Source organism: Aulonocara sp. 'chitande type north' Nkhata Bay, linkage group LG10 (assembly GCF_057382095.1).
Source record: "Aulonocara sp. 'chitande type north' Nkhata Bay isolate Kocher_YH1m ecotype deep benthic linkage group LG10, A_spYH_male_GT1.1, whole genome shotgun sequence".
Lineage (NCBI taxonomy): Eukaryota > Metazoa > Chordata > Actinopteri > Cichliformes > Cichlidae > Aulonocara > Aulonocara sp. 'chitande type north' Nkhata Bay.
Window position 1 is genome coordinate 32,312,394 of NC_141353.1, and position 21,105 is coordinate 32,333,498.

The 21,105-nt window shown below is 41.7% G+C and overlaps 1 protein-coding gene across 2 annotated transcripts in view; it reads right to left on the minus strand.

The window, feature by feature from the left end:
• Positions 1–21,105, minus strand: part of abr (ABR activator of RhoGEF and GTPase) — a 120,627-nt gene that overhangs the window by 60,460 nt on the left and 39,062 nt on the right. For both annotated transcript variants that reach the window (XM_086309532.1, XM_086309533.1), the window contains exons 2-4: positions 14,636–14,808; positions 5,666–5,764; positions 3,707–3,892 (exon numbers count right to left, since the gene is read on the minus strand). In XM_086309532.1, the coding sequence (XP_086165658.1) occupies positions 3,707–3,892; positions 5,666–5,764; positions 14,636–14,808 (458 nt within the window). The remainder of the gene's footprint in view (positions 1–3,706; positions 3,893–5,665; positions 5,765–14,635; positions 14,809–21,105) is intronic.

Sequence of the window (21,105 nt, forward strand, 5' to 3'; positions counted from 1 at the left end):
TTAATTTAAATTCTCTAAAGCTATTACAACTGAGCCTGGCTGCAATATTTAATGCCTGTGCTGAATTTGAGTAAGCTTCAGTTGCTGTGAAAATAACCAGCTACTAAAATCCATCAGCAAATATATGATTAAAAACATTATTATGTGGCTGCACTATACATAGTTAATAGTGACTACTGTGTAAAAGATGGAGTTGTGGTACTGTTTTTATCAGCACCACATCCACAGTAAATTGAACCTCTCCTACTTTGTGCCTCTAGAGCGACTAGGACTATAATAATTCGCTCAGACAAATGCATCCCTTGCAGACACAGGCTATAGCTAAGCCTTTCTCTCATCTGAGAAAAGTGAAAAACAAACTTGGACCTGAAGCAGGTCTTTATCCCAGTCTCGGCCTGTTTTCTGTAACCCTGCCTGTCCTTGTTGCTCCAGTGGCACCCATACTGCTGACGAGGAGCAGCAGGGAGCAGACCAGCTAATTAAACTGCCATCTGCACTCTCACACAGCCACTCTGACTAATGTTTTGCTGAAACACGACATATTCATGTACGCACAAATACACACCACAGATGGGAGCTGATGACTACACTAATAGGTGCCGCTTAGCGCTGGCCGTCCACAGTGAGGAGGGGTCTGTTGAATAGAAGTACTTAAACTCATAGGAGTTTAAACAACTGTATCAAAACTGTGCTCATTTTCTCTCCTGTTAAATCTTTCACTAACACCAACATACTTCATCTCTGAATATTCATCATTTCCTCTTATTAATTAAAGTGCTTCATCAAATGTTTTAATCATAAAGATAAACATCAAGCTGTTAATGAAATATTATTATTAATATCCAAGCTTTAAAAATGTCCTATACATGGGCGAAGTAAAAACTCTTAAAGTCTATTTAACATTTTCTTCATCACAAACAAACGCTGAGTTTCACACGTCTGACTAAGTCATGGTGAATAACAGTTGCTTACATCAAAAAGTACCTGAAAACCAAAACTGAAAATGAGATCTACTCCCTAAAGAGCTGTGTTTTTAATTAGAATGACCTTACCAGGTTCCTCAAAATGACACCATGAAAACATAAGGAAAACGACGTTCTCACTTCTGTGGTGTGAAACCAAAGGGGCTGGTATGTGAACACATACATTCAACAGTGTGATAAACGCATATATATACACTGATCAAGAACGTTAAAGGAACTCTTAAATCACACATCGGATCTTAATGAATTAACCTCTTTCTAGTAGATGCACCGATGGTATAAATTTAAAAATCCTAGGTGATTTTCTGAAAAGTTGACCTCTGACATTAAGATTAAGGTCACCGGGATTCAAACTTGACCAAGCTTTTTAGCAGCTGCATCCATGGTACCACTTTTAAAACCTTATGTCACATCTTTGTTTTCAATAGATTTTCAGAAAACTTGACCTCTGATGCTGATACGTAATGACTGATCGCAGTCTAAAATAAGGCCGTATTACAGTAACAGGACTAAAAAGAAGGCTCCAGTTAGAGCTGGGCGATATGAGATTTTTTCATATCACGATATGTTTTTTTCATTTCAGGCGATAACGATATCTATCACGATATAAGCCAAATAACTATATTTGTAAGATTTAAATGTGCCGTTGCTCACAAGTAAAATGTGAAATAATCAGCAGCTTGTTTTTATTTATTTATTATATTATTTATTTCCCATAATAAGTTCAACAGGGTAGATGTACTTAAGGAACATGAGACTTTTTCAGATAAATAAAGGCAAATATTGCAAACTACACAAAAGGCAGCCGCTAAAGCGTTTAAGTTTCAAAATAGAACAAACGAAACAGACTAAATTGTCAATTCCACTTAGAAACAAAATATTAATTCTAAAAATAAATCTTAGTTTGTTTTACAGAAGAACAGACAAAACTGACTAACTTTTGTCAATATCAAATAAACTGAGAACTAAAAGGAAATTCTCAATCTCTCCTTGTTGTATAGCTTAGCTTTTCAAACAGTTTTAACAGTTACTTTAGTCTGACAAAAGCCGAATGACGAATTAGCGCTTCCAGTCAGAGACTGAGGCTACGTCCACACGTACACGGGTATTTTTGAAAACGGAGATTTTCCGTTTCCGTTTTAAAAAATAATCCCGTCCACACATAAAGGCAGAAATGAAGGAAAACGCTGCTATGAACATGCCAAAGCAGCAGGTGGCGCTAGATTCCTAACCGTGCAGAAATGTTGGCCAATCAGAAGTCTAGAAGCCTCGGTGGGAAAAAGTAAACAAAGCTGGGGCATAGAAGCAGAACCGAGTCGTATGTGTGGAGGGACAGTAACTGTGTGTATATGTAAGCATTTAACCACTGCAGAGAGTAGAATTAACAGTATTGTAGAAATTCATTTCACCGAAACAATAACGTGGCGCACAGTGTGACGCATGCACCAGTTCATTGTATTTCCAGACTTGCTTTCGGCACAATTTACAGTGCACGCTACTCTGTTTTTTGTCAGACTTGAAATAGCCGAAATACCTTCACACTACGGAACTTCTATGGCTCTTCCGTTCGACAATCTCTCCGGCGTTGGAACCATTATCTGTTTTCTCTTCGGTCACGCTCGGTTGATTTTTCTAGTCGGCACACTCATTTCCTCCATTACCCGCTGGCTGCTTCCCAAACAAACACACATGCGGCTTGGCACTTGTGCTGTACGTTACAAGTCACGCGACGTGACGCTGCGGCTGTGATTGGTTCGGCTCTGTGCTACTTAATTTGGATTGGCTGATCTTTTTTTTTTTTTTAGAGGACAAGAGCGGCGAGGTCTATCGCGATAGCTTAATTTCTCTATCGAGTAAAAGTTATATCGCGATACATATCGTTATCGTTCTATCGCCCAGCTCTAGCTCCAGTATATACTTGGTTTTGTTGACTTCTTGTGTCCAAGGCTCCCAGCCTTAGAGCAAAGCCCTGTTGTTACCAGCAGCTAAAATAAACTTAAAGCTTTCTGCTCCCGCTTTTCTAAAGACAGTTGGTGCTCTCGCAGAGTTTCCAGTCAAGGAAAATTACAAACCACAGTGTTACCACCTGTCTGTACACTCACCACGAAGGATCGGTACAAACTGTGCAGGTGTATATTTCAATGATACCAGCCACTCCACAGCTTGTGTTCCCAAAACATTAAAACTGGTCCACCCAACTAAATAATTACTGACGGGTGCCTCAGCCTTTTCACACCTTATATACAGATTAATTTTATTCCACCAAGAAAACATTGTCCAGCATACGTACATACGCGGCGTTATGCGTCTCTTCAAATCACATTATCCACTGCAAATCTGACATTACACCGCTCTAACCAACTTAGTGATGAGCCGAGGCCTGGAAACCGTCTAATTCCACACACAGGCACATTTACATGCACGTTACAGTGCCGCTGTTCCATTATGTACTGAAAGCACCTGTTTAATCCACTGCAAGTATGACAGCGTGATAGTTCAGAAGCTGCAACTTTTCTGCTAATGTGCCCAGGCCACAGTCGCGGGGGCACGCGTCAGTCACTTACGCACACTGAGTCTAATTAAGACAAGTGATTCACAAAGTACAAACAGTGAGAAGCCTGACAATTCTCCGTTTAACAGCCATTTACATGTACCCTGCAAATGACGGAGAGCGAAATAAAAGATCCGCACACTGTCATTTGTGTCACCCACATCAGACTCACCAGCTTCTGGAACAAATGTCCCACGGTGACCTTCTCGTCCCACTGCTGGATGCTGGGTAGGAGGGCGTCGTAGAACTCTTTGTGGATCTCGAAGATGTCCTGGATTTTGTAGAAGATGGTCTCTACCTGCTGGATGGTCAGGACAGGCTGAGAGGTTGTGGCTGTTGCTTTCAGGGGTCGCATGGGCTGGAGAGACAGGAGACTCAGGTAATAAGGGGGGCTGCCAAAACTCTAGCCTAAATTAGTCATATATAAAGTATGAGATTGATGAACACAGAAAATGTGTTAAAATCATCCCTAACATCTGATCAGGCCAACAAAAAGGACCTATTAGGACCAGTGCCAGAAAGGGAACGTCTAAATGCGTCACTCTGTGATAAGTATGTAATCTGAGCCTCTTTTCATCTGGGTGAGTCTTCTCCTTTGTGTTGTTTGTACTCGGGCAGATTGCAGGCCAACTCAGTTAATCACAGTGATGTGTAGACTGGTCATGTTGGGCGTGCGTGGGGACGATGGCTCTGAATTACAGTGCAAACAGAAAGGCTTTTTACGTCAGCTCTCTAGGGCTAATCATGAGTCACCCTCCTACTGTATTAAAGCACATGAGACAGGTTGGATTATTTTTAAAAGCACCGACAATCAATATGTCTGTCCTAGTCTATGTAAGACGGCAAAAGCAGTCGGCTGAAAATTCCTCATTAGATTTAACCAGAAAGTATTTGGAGACTAGTGGTCCTAAATTTCATCTCCTTGGTGGAAAATAATAGTCATCATATATCAAATCAGCTGGAGCAGCTGAGGTGATGTTTAAACATTTTTAATGAACGCATGTTTATATCAAGAAAATAGGAAAGAGAGACTCTCTTGTGATCTACTTCCCAGTAAGTGTAAATGAACCAACACAGTACAGGAAGATAATTACTTCCTAGACTGTTCCAAATTTATCACCATAATCATCCACATTGATTGGGATCGTCTTGTTACTTGGTTGTCTTACAAAAACAAACAAATAAATAAAATCATTACATTTACAAACTCTACCAAATATTCTTAGAGTAAAAAAAAGAAAAATCCAGTCAAGAAGTTCAGAATAATGTTATTGTTTCAAATACCCTGAAGACGTGGAATATGATTATGATACATTTCCAGATAAAGAAACATTTCTCTCAGAATGTGAAGAGCCAGTGTATGAAACCTGGCAGCAGGGGGGATCGGACCAGCTTATTAAACTGTCTGATGTTGAAAGAATCCAGTATTTTGAAACACCGGGTTTCCAGGGATGAAGCCAGAGAGTAAGGTGTGACTATTCTGTTTGGAGCAAGTGTATTATTCTGCTGAAAGACATGGGAAAAAAAGACATAAAAACAAACGGCCCCAGTGCCTGTTTTAGACCGCCTCTGAATGACTGAGGAAGTGGAGGAGGAGAGGAACAAACTTTTTATTGGTGGATCTGCGAGATGAGTCGTTGTGTTGTCACCAAGAGCTCAAAGGGAAGGAACTGAGAGCCTGACCAGATTTCAGCAAGTGTTAGTGCAATCATTTGTTCTTACTGACTAATTGAAGCGTGCGTGCGTGCGTGCGTGCGTGTGTGTGTGTGTGTGTGTGGAGGGGGGGAGGGTCTTGCCCTGGTGAATTTCCACAATAATTGTTGTGCGCATTTGTAGATCTTAATTTAGCATCTATCTGACTATATATTGGCCAAAGTAGAACATGCGGCCGGATCAGCAGGTTGTGAGACATAGCGACTTAGCATGAGGAAGTGTGGTTGGTTAGCGTTGCATTAAAGTGCAGCATCTGTGGTCCTGCTTTAAGTGTGGCCATCGACCACTAATAGTGTTCTGATAGTCTCACAGCTCACACCAATGCCTACAGCAGCAGCAGCACTCCAATGTTCACGTGGTTATATGAGCCTTGTTACATTGTTTCTGTTACTTGTCTGTCTTTGTCTGAGTGTCTCACCAGTAGCAGGGCCTCCAGCTGGTTAATGTAGATCTCCTCGCTGGCCAGGAATCCAGACAGCACCAGTCTCTTCATCTCCAGTCCTTTCTCGATGTCTCCCTGCAGGATAAAACAGACCTGGCTGTAATATGCTTTTATTCGCTTACATACACATATAGAACACATACATTCACCAAAAATCCTGTTATCGAGACTCGTTTCTGACTAACGGCACATGAAAGCACCCTGACTCTATTTCCTGCAATGGTGCCAGTGGAACAGTCACATCAGGTAAACACAAGATTGATACAAACAGTCGTAAGCATAAAAGAATGCGCAACCTATTAGAAATCTTATGAAAACATCTAAGTACCTCATTTCCTCTGTAAAACTATTTGTGATGACTCCAGGCAACTGTTGCATTTTGACGTCAACGTCGGGGAAGTCAACATCCTATTGATGTCTGAGAAACACAGACCAAGGCACACTCATAGTGTACTGTTTACATTTTGTGGGAACTCATAATTAGAGCAAAATTACCAGGTTTCAAAAGAGGGACTTCCAACATGATCACAGAAGACTTCATCTTTCTTCACATTATTCTCACTTTTGGCCGTTCCTTCGTCATAAAGGACTGCCCTGTTCCACATTTTATGATTTGGCCAGTGGGAATCGTATAGTTACTCCTGATACTAATGCAATACACAACAATGGCATAGTGATACAGTGACTCTGTGGTAGATGATACTTGCGTGACAATCAAAATGTCACAATATCTGTGTAGGTGAAGTAAAAATATTTGAAAAGGAATTATGGTTTTGTATACTGGACTGTGGAGTGCACAGGTGTATCAAACAGAAAAATGTTTCAAAGTTTCACTTTCGAATTGCTTTAATTCAGCAGCGTTCGCCAGTAATGATCGGAACACGTACTATGAGAAAGAAGGGGGGGGGGGGGGGGGGTGTTCATGAGTTTCATATGGTTAGCCAGCAGCATAACAACAGCAGTGGTTTTAGTGACGCCAGACTCGCAAAAGTATGCGACAAGTTTGATTAGCGTATGGACATATGCTCTGTTTTGTATGTTAATTTCATATTCAGCCATCCATCCAGCAATTCTCTTCCACTAAGACAAATTAGGGTAGCCCATGCGGGGGGGCTGAAGCCTATCCCAGCTAACACAGGGCGAGAGGCAGGGTACACCCTGGACAGGTTGCCAGTCTGTCACTGGACTGTCACAGAGGCAGACAACTGTTCACACTCACACAGAATCATTCATTTAGAAGCAACAATTAAGATAAATCCATTCACTTTAAAAATATGTTTTTTAAAGATATTTTTCTTTACTTTTAAGTTATCTAAGGTATATTGCATTGTATCTTATCTTAATAACCTTTTAGTAGCATATCACCCCATTAGAGCACGTCGCTCTCGCACTGCAGGCTTACTTGTTGTTCCTAGAGTATTTAAAAGTAGAATGGGAGGGAGAGCCTTCAGTTTTCAGGCCCCTCTTCTGTGGAACCAGCTTCCAGTTTGGATTTTGGAGACAGACACTATCTCTACTTTCAAGATTAGGCTTAAAACTTTCCTTTTTGCTAAAGCATATAGTCAGGGCTGGATGGTGACCCTGAATCCTGCCTTAGTTACGATGCAATAGGTGTAGACTGCTGGGGGACTCCCATGATGCATTGAGTTTTTCCGTTTCAGTCACCTTTCTCACTCAACATGTGTTAATAGACCTCTCTGCTGAATCACACTTGTTATTAATCTCTCGCTTTCTTCCACAGCATGTCCTTCATCCTGTCTTTCTTCTCTCACCCCAACAGGTCGCAGCAGATGGCCGCACCTCCATGAGCCTGGTTCTTCTGGAGGTTTCTTCCTGTTAAAAGGGAGTTTTTCCTTCCCACTGTCGCCAAAGTGCTTGCTCATAGAGGGGTCATATGATTGTTGGGTTTCTTCTCTGTATGTATTATTGTAGGGTCTACCTTACAATATAAAGCGCCTTGAGGCGACTGTTGTTGTAATTTGGCGCTATATAAATAAAATTGAATTGAATTGTGTTGCATACCTTATCAGTGTAGCTGGTTAGGTATACTGCTGTATTGACATTTTTCCCTTACTGAAGAGATAAATACCGATAAACTCCAGAAATTGGCATTTAAATACGACATGTGTGCCTTAAAGAAGGCCAAAGAACAGCTGTGAGAGCAGAGATTAATTATTAATTCCACCAAGTCCTTACAATGATATCAGCACTCCAGGACTGCCCAGATGAGGAAGGAGGCATGACCTCATCATTTAACCCAATCATGGCTGACATGCACATTCCAACACTGATGTTATCCCTAAGGTAGGAAATTATACTGCACATCAAGGTTCAGTATTTACCGTATGTGTTATAGTATATGCCGTTTACACGTGCTGCTTTATTACGAATGCTGAAGACTATAAAGATAACAAACACTTGCGATGTGATGACTGCAAAGGGCCTATTTTGAGGCCTGTCACACATTGGCAGTTTTTCCTCAGCTAACCGTGACAGTGTAAAGTAAATCAGTCCGAGAGGCAGGGATGATTTCTATTGATCATTTTCTGTTGGTTAAATAAACTGTCAGGGAAGTCCTTACCGACACTTACTTGCATTTACGTTAATATGAGAGATTAATGCAGCACGTGGCCAGAAATCTGTTTAGTTTAATCCTCTGAGCCTTTCTCTTTGCTCGTATTCTTTTAAAAGAACCTAAAGCTCAAAACTAAAGCCAGAAATTAGACACACTTGAAACTAAGAGAAAAATCTTTGATGCGATGTGAATTACTGCTGGTCAATATTTATTTTAAACACCGAGAGTGTCTCCAGTCACTGCGTTCTTATTAAAATGATATCTCAGAATAGCTGAGGTCTAAAATATGACATCATAACCTACAAAAGGTGTCCTGTCCTTTTGACTAACCAAAACGTTGCAGAAATATTCAGTTCATTTTTTTAAGTAACAAATAAGTGATAACTCAACGGAAAAAAAAAAAAAGGACAGGAAAAAGGAATATTTTCCCTCTGCTGTGTACAAAGAGCTACTGTGTGGCGAGAGGGCAAGACGAGGAATCCATGAGGTGATTTTTTTTTTCCCACAGCAACCTGCTCTGTGAGTCACAACTAGGCTTTTCACACAGACAAACACTGCGTGCTTTCCTGCGTTGCCCTTTGCCCTCTGATAAAAGAGCTGATATCTTGAATGGGCAGAGAAAGTTTAAAGTAGCTCTGCTTTTTATCAGTTCATCTGCAGGGAGGAGTACACACAGAGGCGCACAAACACAGAAGTTAGCATGAGAAACAGAAAGCGGCCGGCTTTAAAAAGCAGCAGCACCGTGCACAGACATGCGCTGCAGAGTCACTGCCTCATCGGGCCATGCTGACACACCAATGGCTGTCACTCTCACACTCTTACACACACACACACACACACACACTTTTGCAGCACAGATGGCTCTGAGAAGAAGCACACGTCACGCCACAAACACACCAATACACTGACTGGGATTTTCCATTTTGAAAGGCAGTATTGCAAAAGTGTGTACGCATGTGTATGTTCGTGTGTGTGTTTGTATGTGTGTCTGCGCGCGCTCTTTTTCCTCTGCATCCAGCTCCTCTCCAGCTCATGCCTCACCTTGAACTGCCTATGTGTCGTAGTGATGGGCTCCAGCTCCCCATCTCCATATTCAGACTCCTCCTCCTCCTCCTCCAGAACCCTGTCCAAATAGCACAGCACCTCCTCCTCTTCGTCCTCCATGGTTCTGTCTTTCCTTTCCTTTCTTTCACCTCCTTCTCTCCTCTTTTCTGCCTCCTATCTCCTTCTACGGGGCCTGCCTGGACACATCAGTGTTTTCCCTTTAGATCAAGTCGTCTGGACACCGAAAGACAGAAAGAGAGAGGACCCCGCCTACTCAACCCCACCCCCTTCCTCTGCTGGGCTTCCTGGTGTTTGTGTGTGCTCTATATATGTGTGTGTGTGTGTCTGTCTTTGTGTGTGTGTGGCCACTGTTCCACCTCAGTCGATGAGGTCTGCCCTCCCTCTACAGCCGCCCCTCCCCTCCCCACAAATGCTATCCAGCCACTTCCTTGATGGCTACAGTCTCTTTCTGTTAGGGCTACGCTGGGAAAGTCAGTCTTCTCTTGTCCCTTATTTCTTTCTTCCGTTCTCTTCGGGGCAAAAAGCCACTTCCTCATCACACAAACAGTCTCGCTCTCTCACTCTCATCAGCGCACGCTACAGGGTTGATTTCTCTCCCTTTCTTTCTGTCCATTGTCTCTTTATTGATCTGCTGAAAGCCTTGGACGTTGAGCCAGGGCCAGCTAATGTGCTGCAAGCGAGGCTGATTCCAATTACAGGTCACATAGATCGCTGGGCACACAGTTATAGCAGCTTCAAAGGCAAAGCACAGAAATGATACACTAAAAAAAGAAGGAAAAAAAACGTGTGCAGCAAGACAAAGACAGAAAATCAATAACTGTGGTTACTGGAAATAAAATGAAACCAAAAATATAAGTAATCTGCATGCAAACATCCAAGTTTAAGTTGCTGCATATTTATGAATGAATACAATTCACTTCCCATGCCCTTTCACCCCGTTCCTGACCTTGACTTGTCATTTTAGAGGAAGGGACACCCCCAACTGCTCTATGAACCTCCTCCTTAATGTATATTTGTATTTATTTCGAGGTCAAAGCACAATCTGTCCTGATCTTGTCTTCTGAAGGAAAAGTATGATTTTAGAGCGTAATACAAAAAAAAAGAAAACAAAAAAAATATTTAAGTTCAGTATTTAACTTTAGTCGTGTTGAACACATGGAGCCGTCAGCCCTCTCACTTTAGCAGATGAAAGGTCTCTGCAAACTCAGCGGAAAGAGAACACGGCTGCACAGCAGTGTGTGATAAGAGCCACAAAATCTTTTAGCAGCAGCAGCATCACAAGTGACTTCTTAACAAGTAAGCTTTCACAGCAGCTCCTCAAATTCATTCAGGTGCTGAAAAGTGTGAATACACAGATGTGAAATAAAAAATGTTTTAAAGATGGCTGCAGACACTCCTGACCTCCACTGTGCATATAAACAATGATTTCAATTTGGATTCATCACTCAAAACGACCTGTTGTTATTGATTTGTTCTTGCGTAATGTGGCATAAATTAAACCATCCTTAATTTCCCTTCCTTAACAACAGCTTGTCGACATCCTCCATTACTTCTGATGAGGCTTCAATAAACAGTAGATGGATCAACTGAAGGACTGCATTCATCTCTCAGGTCCTGTGTCAGGCCTTTGGCACTGCTTGATTTTTTCCTGTTTCTTAAGAACATGACTTTCAGTTACTGTTCCTCTCCTACAAATATAGTTTTAGGTCTGCCACGTCTTCTTTGTTCCGCCGCTTGTCAAGTTTCCTCAATTTTATTTTAGGGACACTGCAAACTATGCTGCCTTTGCCAATTTCACAGATTCAACTAAAGAAATGGGAACAATTGATGTGTTTCTGCCACAGGCTATTAAGTAAAGATACAATTTAAACCTGGCTCTTTGTCACTACTAACTCATTCGGTGAATAAGTGTTGTATTTATGCTTGAATGATTCACAAGTTAAAAAAACCCGTCAAGAAGCAAGCAATGGAGAAAAACATAAGGAAACAAGGATTGCTCAAGAATTTTGCACATCACCATAGAAAAACGAATTAAGTCCTCTGATTATTATTATTATTATTATTAATAATAATAATAAGCTGATCATAACTCATCACTGAAAAGCTACTTTATACAAAACTTTAACATACAACTGTACACAGAAAACAGCTGAGCTTGTCTACGCTGAGTAATCTCATCCTAGCAGAGACGATGATCAGGGAAGAACTAAAAAGAAAACAACAGTATCTTACTGAGGATCCTCTGTGGCTGAAATCATTAATGTACCAGCACTATGAACAATTCATTTCCTATTTCTTATATTTTAAACACTCAAACCATTTTTCTGTTCTTATCCCAGCTAGCCACTAGATGGAGACACATCTTCATTTACATGAGCTGCCCTAGCTCAGAGTCACTCACAATTAATACAGCTGAATAATTCATCAATCAGCTCCATTGAAGCCTAACAAGACCACTGTTTATTTACAATACTGTGTTCATGCATGGATAGTGCAGTGATATTGCTTGGATCGAATGTAAGACAGAGCAGGCAGACTTCAAAGGGGACGGTAAAGCGAGTGGAAGGTCGAGACAATCCGGCTGTGGTAATTTATACATTAATACAGAAAGAATATACGATCATTTGTGTTCTGTATGAATTTAAAAACAACATATTGATCTAAAGATGTAAAGCAATGCTGTTGTCATTGAGTATTTTGTTTTTCAGTGGATAAAAAGGCTGCTGACATGTGAATGAAATCCTACCAGCTTTTTTTTTTTTCTCTGTGTCTGTGAGAAGGTCAGTTCAGGTCAGGGTCAACTCGGCTCCCGCTGAGCCTCCGTGGGCTACGCCCCTTCACACAGTCACATTCTTTTAAGTGGGCACCGAGTGACAGTCATCCAAACACACATAGCCAGGAGGCATAAAGGGGGGGGGGGGGGGGGGGGGGGGAGTGTGATGGGACTACAAGCCCTGAAACATGACGATGAACACATTCAGAAAATATTCTGAATTCTGAAAGCATCAGGAGAGCGTTCACATCAGCTGTTCTGAGCGATTTGTCAGACTTAAGTGTGAAAATCCACTGAAAACACCAAGTGTTTCATATTTCCAGCAGCAGATAATTTGGGAAAAAAAAAAACACAGGAAAGACTGTCACCTACAGCATTCCTGTTCCAAATTATACACTGTAGGTAAACAGGAAAAATTTTCAACAGATTGCTTAGACTTCCCTCACCCCCACCACCTCCGCCAGCTCAGTCGGGGGGGGGGGGGGGGAGAGACACTGAGAATTTCTAAGCCAGCCAAGAGACACAATCTCACCAGTGAGTCCTTTGTCTTGGCCAGGGCCTCCTCTTTCCTAGGTGAGGTATGCACAGAATACCTCACCTAGGAGGAGTCTAGAACAGCGGTCCCCAACCGTTTTTGCGCCACGGACCGGTTTATGCCCGACATTATTCTCACGGACCGGCCTTTAATGTGTCGCGGATAAATACAACAAAATAAAACTAGTACCGGTACCGAAAAAAATAAGATTTATTCATAACGCACGTGAAAAGACCCAGGAAAACCGAGTTAACGATAAAAACGATAACAAAATAACGCTGAAAACCGATAAAAACCCTGAAAACTATACATTTCACACCTGAGCCTCAACTCTCACGGCCCGGTACCAAACGACTCACGGACCGGTACCGGTCCAAGGCCCGGGGGTTGGGGACCGCTGGTCTAGAAGGCTTCCTAGATGCCCGACCTGCCTCAACTGGGAAACAGGAATCTCATTTCTGCTGCTTGTATCCAAGACCTCATTCTTTCAGTCACTACTTAGAGATCATGACCACAGGCGAGGGCAGGAACGTAGATTGACCAGTAAATCGACAGCTTCACTTTCATGCTCAGCTCCGTCTTTACCACAGCAGACTGGTACAGTGACCACATCGCAGTGGACACCAGCCCAATCCATCAGTCAATCTCATGTTCCACTCTCCCCTTACTCATGAACAAAACCCCAAGATACTTAAACTCCTCCACCTGGGACAGTAACTTGTCCCAGATCCTTTGCAAACAGTAAATGTGAAATCCTGAGGCCATCACAGAAGAGACCCTCCACCTCTGGCTAGATATTCTGTCTATAAACACCATCAACAGAACTAGTGTTAAAAGACAGCCCTTGGTCAGCTTCCCACCCACCCGGAACTAGTCCACGCATACATTGCAGAGATGTGTCAGCCAGGACGGCCCTACAGCATCTAGAGCCTTCGTGAACTGAGGGAAAATCTGACCCAACCCAAATGCCTGTCTAACTATATCAGTGGCTTCACCGCCGAGTCGTCCCCCTCCTCCCCAGACTCTGCTTCGAGTATAGAATACACTGAAGTGCTGCCAAACAGCACTCCAGTGTATTCCATTTATATTCAAGCTAGCAGACGGTTGCTGTCGTACCCCATCTGGGTCAGTGGTCATTTCCAACTGATGTGAATACACATCCTGAAGTGCGCTTCAGGGAGCTCCTGTGGCAAAATGTACACTGGGTCAATATCTGTGACTAATATCAGAAAGAGAACTGGCAGCTCACGTCTTAAAGTATAATTGTTTCGGGTGAAACTCCAACCATTAATACCAAGAGAAAAACCTGGCTGAATGGCTGAAAACCTCATATTATCTTACAGTTCAGAATGCAAGAGCCACAAATGAACACTTCATTTAAACTGTGTCCAATATTTTTATATACCCAGTTATGTTTACTGGGTCGTGTGGTGAATGATCTTTTCTTCAACATTTTATTTTTAATATTTATCCAAAACCATGCTAGTCCATTCATTTTCTTCCACGTATTAAATTCAGGGTTGTAGGGCAGCTGGAGCCTACACCATCACCCCTCACAGGTCATCATCCCAGCTGTCACTGGGCAAGAGGCAGGGTACATCCTGGACAAGTCGCCAGTCTGTCACAGAGACAGACAACCATTCATGCTCACATTCACACATATGGCCAGTTTAGCTAACCCATGGATGTGTGTGCAGACACGGGAGCACTAAAAACCTTTGTGCCGTGAGGTAACAGTACTAACCACCACGACATGCCCTAACTGCTCCCTTCTGTCAATAATTTCAATTACTAAAATTGGATGAATTCTCAAATATTACTTCCTAGTTGCACAACAATTGTTCTCCTGTAAAGTTAAATCACTTAATAGACTCCACAATAGGAATTGATCATCTATAAATACCGACATGCACATGTGTGTGTGTGTGTGTGTGTGTGTGTGTGTGTGTGTGTGTGTGTGTGTGTGTGTGTGTGTGTGTGTGTGTGTGGGGTTCTTACCCCAGCCAGCAGAGGTGTGGGCAACACTGTTTCTCCATCTGGCCCTTGGGGCGCGCAGAGCTGGGGTGACATGGTGGGCGATTCATCTATAAAGGGCAGCGTTTCTGAGCCATCCTGGGACTTGCCGTCCTCTCCTGCGTCCCCCTCGTATCCATCTGTGTTATAGTTAAAGTCTGGAGGACAGGACACAGAAAAAGACAAATATACTGATCAGCAAATCACCCCAAAGAACAAAGCAATCATTCCACTGTTTTCATCACCACTTGGAACAGCCCAACACTTCCTCAATACAGCATTAAGTTCTCCATTCTGCTACATAACCTTGAGTTGAGGGGTTATATGAATAAATGCCAGAAGAAAGCTTTTCCAAAACATGATGTGTGGGTGAAGCTGACCACTGTGTTACCCTATGAATGTAAAAAGTCAACATTCATATTTTATTTGGCAAGATATTGTTATAAAATGTTGTCATAATTACTGTATGAATTCTTAAGTTATGGTGTATTTAGTGCAAGAAACATTAAAGATCATCAGTGATCAAATTATTCAAAGCACTTGCTGAGGTGGTCTGGTACACATCTGACCATATTTAGGTTGTCGTGTATGTACAGTATAACCCTCTTTGTACTGCCATTAAACAGACATTTTGTTGTTTTAATAGATCTTCAACTTTGACTCCCAAAATCTAATGAGTACATTATTGTGTGCAAGTGAGTCTTTGTCCCAGATTTAGACAAATCCACTCAAGATTTCCAGGAAACCCAAAAACAAATTGCCCCTGGCCATGAGTGTCACCAGGGCAGAGACATAAAAAACTATGGTTTACATTTTAAAAGCCAGAGCCAAGTTATTCTCAACCCATATTAGCCATCTAATTATTTTAATTAAGTGTTTTTGCACTGCAGCTTCACTGTTGCCAACACTTGTTTGAAACGCCACAATGACAACGACCTGTGGATCAGGTCAGGAGAGTCGTTTTTCCAACCAGCACGGCAATTTAATAAATACATTTCAAGAGCAATATATAGATTCATCTTATAAATGTAATGAAAAAGAAGAAGAAGAAATATTCAAACAAGCCAAGGTTAATAAATTAAAAAATAAAAACAACTACTATTATAGATGCTAATGCATTTTGGACTAACCATCTGTGATTAGATTATAATTCTATTTTGGTTTGCTAGTTTCATTCTTGTATTTGTGATACTGCAGTCTTATTTCATATTGTGGGAGTATTGAGGTCAAAAACCATGTCCTGTGACAACGCTCGTGTTCAGGCCCGAGTAGCAGTGACAGCTCCAGTAGAAAGAAACGACAATGACACTGAAATGACTCCTGTCCTGCCTTCAAAGGAGCACTGGTCAAGAAAACAGTGGAATAACAAAAAGGAGGAGATATAAAAAGCCAGTGTCAGATCCTGTAGAAGAAAAGAGAGATGTGGACTGTTGCCGTGGATGATAAACTACAAAGTACGACACATATGCAAAACTAAAAGAGAGGCAAGTAATTATCGAGTTACATTTTCCAGGATGTTGTTCTATTTAGCTTTCTGATACAGTGAAGCATCTTTAAGGAACTCGGAATAGGAGGAGGAAGCTTGTAGCTTGTAGCTTGTGAAGCTGTCCCTGTCTGCCTACATATAATGTGCAGTGAGAAGACAACAACATTTGATTATTACTGTGTTCATGTGCTTGAGAGGGCATGTGTGTGTTTGTACCAGTGCGTAAAGGATAGAAAACTCTAACAAGTTTTGGACAAGAACTAATTGAAAAATAAAAGCAGGGATCTATCCCCACTGGGAACACATGCACACTATCACTGGACATGTCAATCAACTCCCAATCCCTCCCCACCCATCTGTTAGCTTGTGTGTGGACCATGGAGAGTCACAGTTACCATATGGGTTGCTTGTAAATGGTGCACGTGGGTCTTTGCTGACTCAGTGAAGCAAGTACTGATTATGCGAAGTGCTGCTAGATGACAAGAGTGCATTATGGTGATTAGTGTGAAGAAGGCAGTTAAAAACACTGATGTAAACTCATTTGTCCAACTCCAACTGTGCTGTGATCGTGCCATAGAAAAGATCGGCTCTTCCAATATGCACCTGTGCATGCATTCGGTTTTCTTTTCTCAGTCTTTCCATCTCTTCTCTCTCTCTGACTCCTCTGAACACCTTCTGGCCTGCTGTCCGGCTCGTTTTCGCTAATCTGCTTAAATTGCGTGAGTGTATGTAAGAAAAAAAATACAGGGAACTCCCAAGACACTTAGCCAGTGCTAAAGCACTCAACAATGTGCAAATCCTCAAATTTCCTCCCAGCTTACGGCTGGTGTTTTGAAGCTTAACTGCGAGTTGGAAGGACGGATGGATAACTCAACAAAAATACTTGAGTCTAGACAAGCACAGAGGTTTCCTCCTCTTTTTAAAAAGAAGTTGCCCGTGACTCACGTCTATTTGCAGAAACATCAACATGCAGAAGTAACCATTCACAAATATATTCCCGGCTGTGCCAAGCAGAGAGCCAGTCGATTAGAGAGAGCAGAGCTGGAGCAGTGGAGACAAAGCACAGCCAGTGGGCTCACAGTCAACTCTGCTCCGTTTGGCTCCGTGCACTTCTGTGCTTACTTACAGTTGCCTGAGCTGACACACATTTGTTTATCTGATAATGGTGAACACGACGTGCGCTAAGCTAATGTGTGCCATTAGAACCAACTGGTGTTTGTGTGAATCACTCAGAGCAATTCACTGTGAGTGGTCAATATTTGTACTCGTTATCTGTGATTAGCCACATTAATGCAGAACACAGAAAGAAAAGAAAAGGCTATTGTGAACACGTCTCTTGCGCTTCGCTGCTGTTGCTTTGCCTTTCACTGATGAGATCAGACCAAGATGCAATACACATAATTGAGGACATTAAGGAAACATAAATAAAGGTTGTGCACAGCCATACGTTAGCAGAAAACACCACGTCAGTGGTGACACTGACCATAAGTTAGCCCTGTGGGGACATGCTGGACACACTGATAACTACTAGAGCACCAGCTGCAATGAGAGCACACAAACCACAAAGCTAATGAGTCACCGCACCACACCTAGTGTTCTCATGCTAGCCATGTATACCTGTATCTTTCATTATTGCAGTGCTGTTACTTTGGTAAAATCTGTCCACATTGAGAAATATAAACACTTGCCAAATTACCTAAAAATACCTTTGTGGTAGATAGAAGTTGTCTCCATGACAACCTTTTGCCAAAATGAACACAGACAAACAAAGTAAAAGACAATGAACTAAACTGAAAAAAGAAGATTTAATCATTACTTCCACATAGGAAGTTCAAATTTACCATTAGACAAACATTCAGTATAAGTCATTTCTACAGTTTACAGAGTTCTTACTCTAAACTGCCAAAGCTACATTTCCATATCTGTACAGAAGACAGACAGACTTTTATCACACCATGATATTTACAGTCGTTGTTTTCTGATTTGAATATTCATATAACTGTTTGTATACTGCAAAGTTCACAATACAGGTCCTTCATCGTAACATGTCTCGCACAGCCAGTGCTGATCACAGTACGTCGTGACTAACGTGGGGGAATTTCTCTGAAAGCTGTAGATTACAGCACAAAGGGAAACAGTGTAAAGCAAAGATAGCACACAGTGTAAATGCAAATAATATTCTGACTTAAATGTAAGTTTAATTTGCCCAGATGATGATGTCCAAGAATTTGCTCACAATGTTTGAATGTGCGCGAATCAGAAGCAGGTCCGCACGTGCACATGATTATCTGCACACACTCTGAAAATCTAACATGTGGGCTACCTCAGTCAGCTAATGCATCCTGATAATCCCCGTGCATGGTAAACAAACACACGAAAAGCAATTTTTCAGTAAAGAGGATTCATCAGCCCTAACCTGTTTTTAACTGCTCAATAGGGAGGTCCCCACACGTGCATGCACCAATATTTTAGAGGATTAAAATGGGGACAAACTCTAAATGTCATGTGATTAAATAGGAGGTAGCTTTGGGGTCAAGGACTGTAGGGGAGAAAGAGCAGAGTTAGAAATCAGCCCAACACACCGCCACACCGCTGCAGAGAACATGTATGTGGGTGTAAACATTTCCACATTTTTACACACAGAGTAAAGAGCACACTCAAATTCTCACCTAACTCGCCATCACTGGAGAAGAGAGAACGAACAGCACACACTGCCTCAAAGAAGAAAGCCATAAGTGTTGCCTGACTAGAGAAAAAAAAATCCCTTTCAGTTAACTTTATCCATGTCGCAGGCTACGTCCTACCTAAAAGACTCGCACCTGAACTCTCACTGATCCTGTCTTCCTCGGCTTCAGTACTTCCTCTTTTTTAAATCGCTCTGATAGCACTCATTCAAATAAAGGCAATGTTGTATTCAAGTACTGCACAGCCACATCCTATGAGGAAGCAACACAGACACAAAGAGCAGTTTCTGTGTGGAAGCCATAAAATGCCCAAAAAGCATCAGCGTGTCTTTGTGGACAATGTCCAGCTGGTCAGCAAAGACTGTCCTGTTATGCTTTATGGACATTGGAATCACTATTGTCAGTGTATGTTCATGAAGTTCAGATGCACTCTGTGCACTGTGCCAAGAACAAATCAAAACTGGATTTCTTGTTCAGGTATTTTAACAATTTGCAGCATGATTGAAAGCAAACTGCCCAAACTTAATTCTAAAGCTTACAAGCGGCTGTAGTGAAGCCAACTGTGGATTAGTAGAGTTTTCATATTTGGAAATTATTCAAATCACCATGTTTCTACAAGCTTCTATGAACGGGGCGAGCATTTGAAGTGATGGAATGGCCTGTGACTGTTTTATAGAACCATCTGAATATGTAATCTGGCTTTTTCCAGTCTAGGAAAAAAAAAAAAACTTTTAGCCACCTGACTGCTATCAAAGAAAAGGATACATCAAACAATGTCAGACTAATTTGTAAAAGCACATTGTAATCTAAAACGTCCATTAAAAATGAGATATTTTACCATCCAAACACAGCAAAAAGTACATTTTTAGATGATGTAAGCAGCTCTCAAGACAAGCTCAGAGTGCCCAGCTTCAGTTCACTTGAATATTTCCTTTGGATTTCATCACTATCGGATCACTCATATCAGCAGCAGAGACTTGTACTCAACACACAACTTATACAATGTGAGGTGCTTTCCCTTATACAAATTTAAAGGATATACCAAATGACAAGGGTTCAGTGTTTTATAAATGAAAAGGTGACTTGATGAACAAGCCTAGCAAAAGGCTAAGAGCTACACTTATCCGAGAAACCATATTTTATGAAAAAGAGGATTTTAATAAAACCACGCTATTGCTTGCAATGAAGCAGGGGGACGGACCTGAGCCAGAAATTCCACAAACATTCACCCGTTTGATGCTGTTCTGCGCTCCACATAATGCTTATTGAAACCGGTGTAGGCCATGAGGAAACACAGACTCTCTCCTTGTGTCACTCACACCACAGACACATACACAGTTACTCATGTGCTCTGCTGTGTGTTGATTGGGTTAAATCAATGAGGCCTCAGTTAATAAGACATGGCTCCTTTCAAACAGGCACACATGCACAGACACACACAGAGCACTAACTATGGGAGTCTGTGTTAAGGTCTGCAAAGGCCAAGTGTTTAAATCTGCCATCTGCATAACCAACTACCTCAGCAGTTTCAGAGCAAACAACTTCCACATGTGGTGGAAGAAAATCTATTACAGCGAATGCACTGAAAGGAATTCGAAACATTTGGAGAACAGAGCTGTAACACAAATTTGAACGGTAGACTTTTTTAAAGTTATTTGAAATGAAAACTAAAATAACAGAAATAAAAAGGCGCAAATATATCATTTGCTGCTAGAGGAATCAAAATGCAAAATGTGTTGTCATTAAATAGGTCAGGGATTACAGGCAGTGTCTGCTCTCTCCTGCAGCTTGCCATCTTATCACGCTCTTCTTTCTCTCTCATCATTCCCTGGGTCTTCCAAAATAAAAGCTCTGTCTGTTTAAAGGAGGGGTCTTCTGTCACCAGATGTGAACTCAAAAAGATTGTTGGTGTTTTACCAGACACTGCAGGGTCTTTACCTTAAAACAGAAAGGTTTTGTAAACGGATACAGTATTTTTTAAAAACTATTGTTCCTGCACACGCAAAGAGCCTCTACAAAGAGTCACTGCTGGAGTAAATAGATGGGTATATATGGTTTTAATTCCACACTGGGGAAATTCATTGGTGTGTGTGTGCGTTTGTGTGTGTTCCTAACCTAATGACCACAGCCCGGTGTCAGCTCACATTGCTGTCACCATTAACCCATCTTGACAGACAGCTCTAAATCCACCTGTCACACTCAATAAGCCATGATCACCATCCACGTTGATGAAAATGCTTTCTGCTGCTGTGGTGGTGTCAGGAGGTGAAACTGAACAGCCTGAG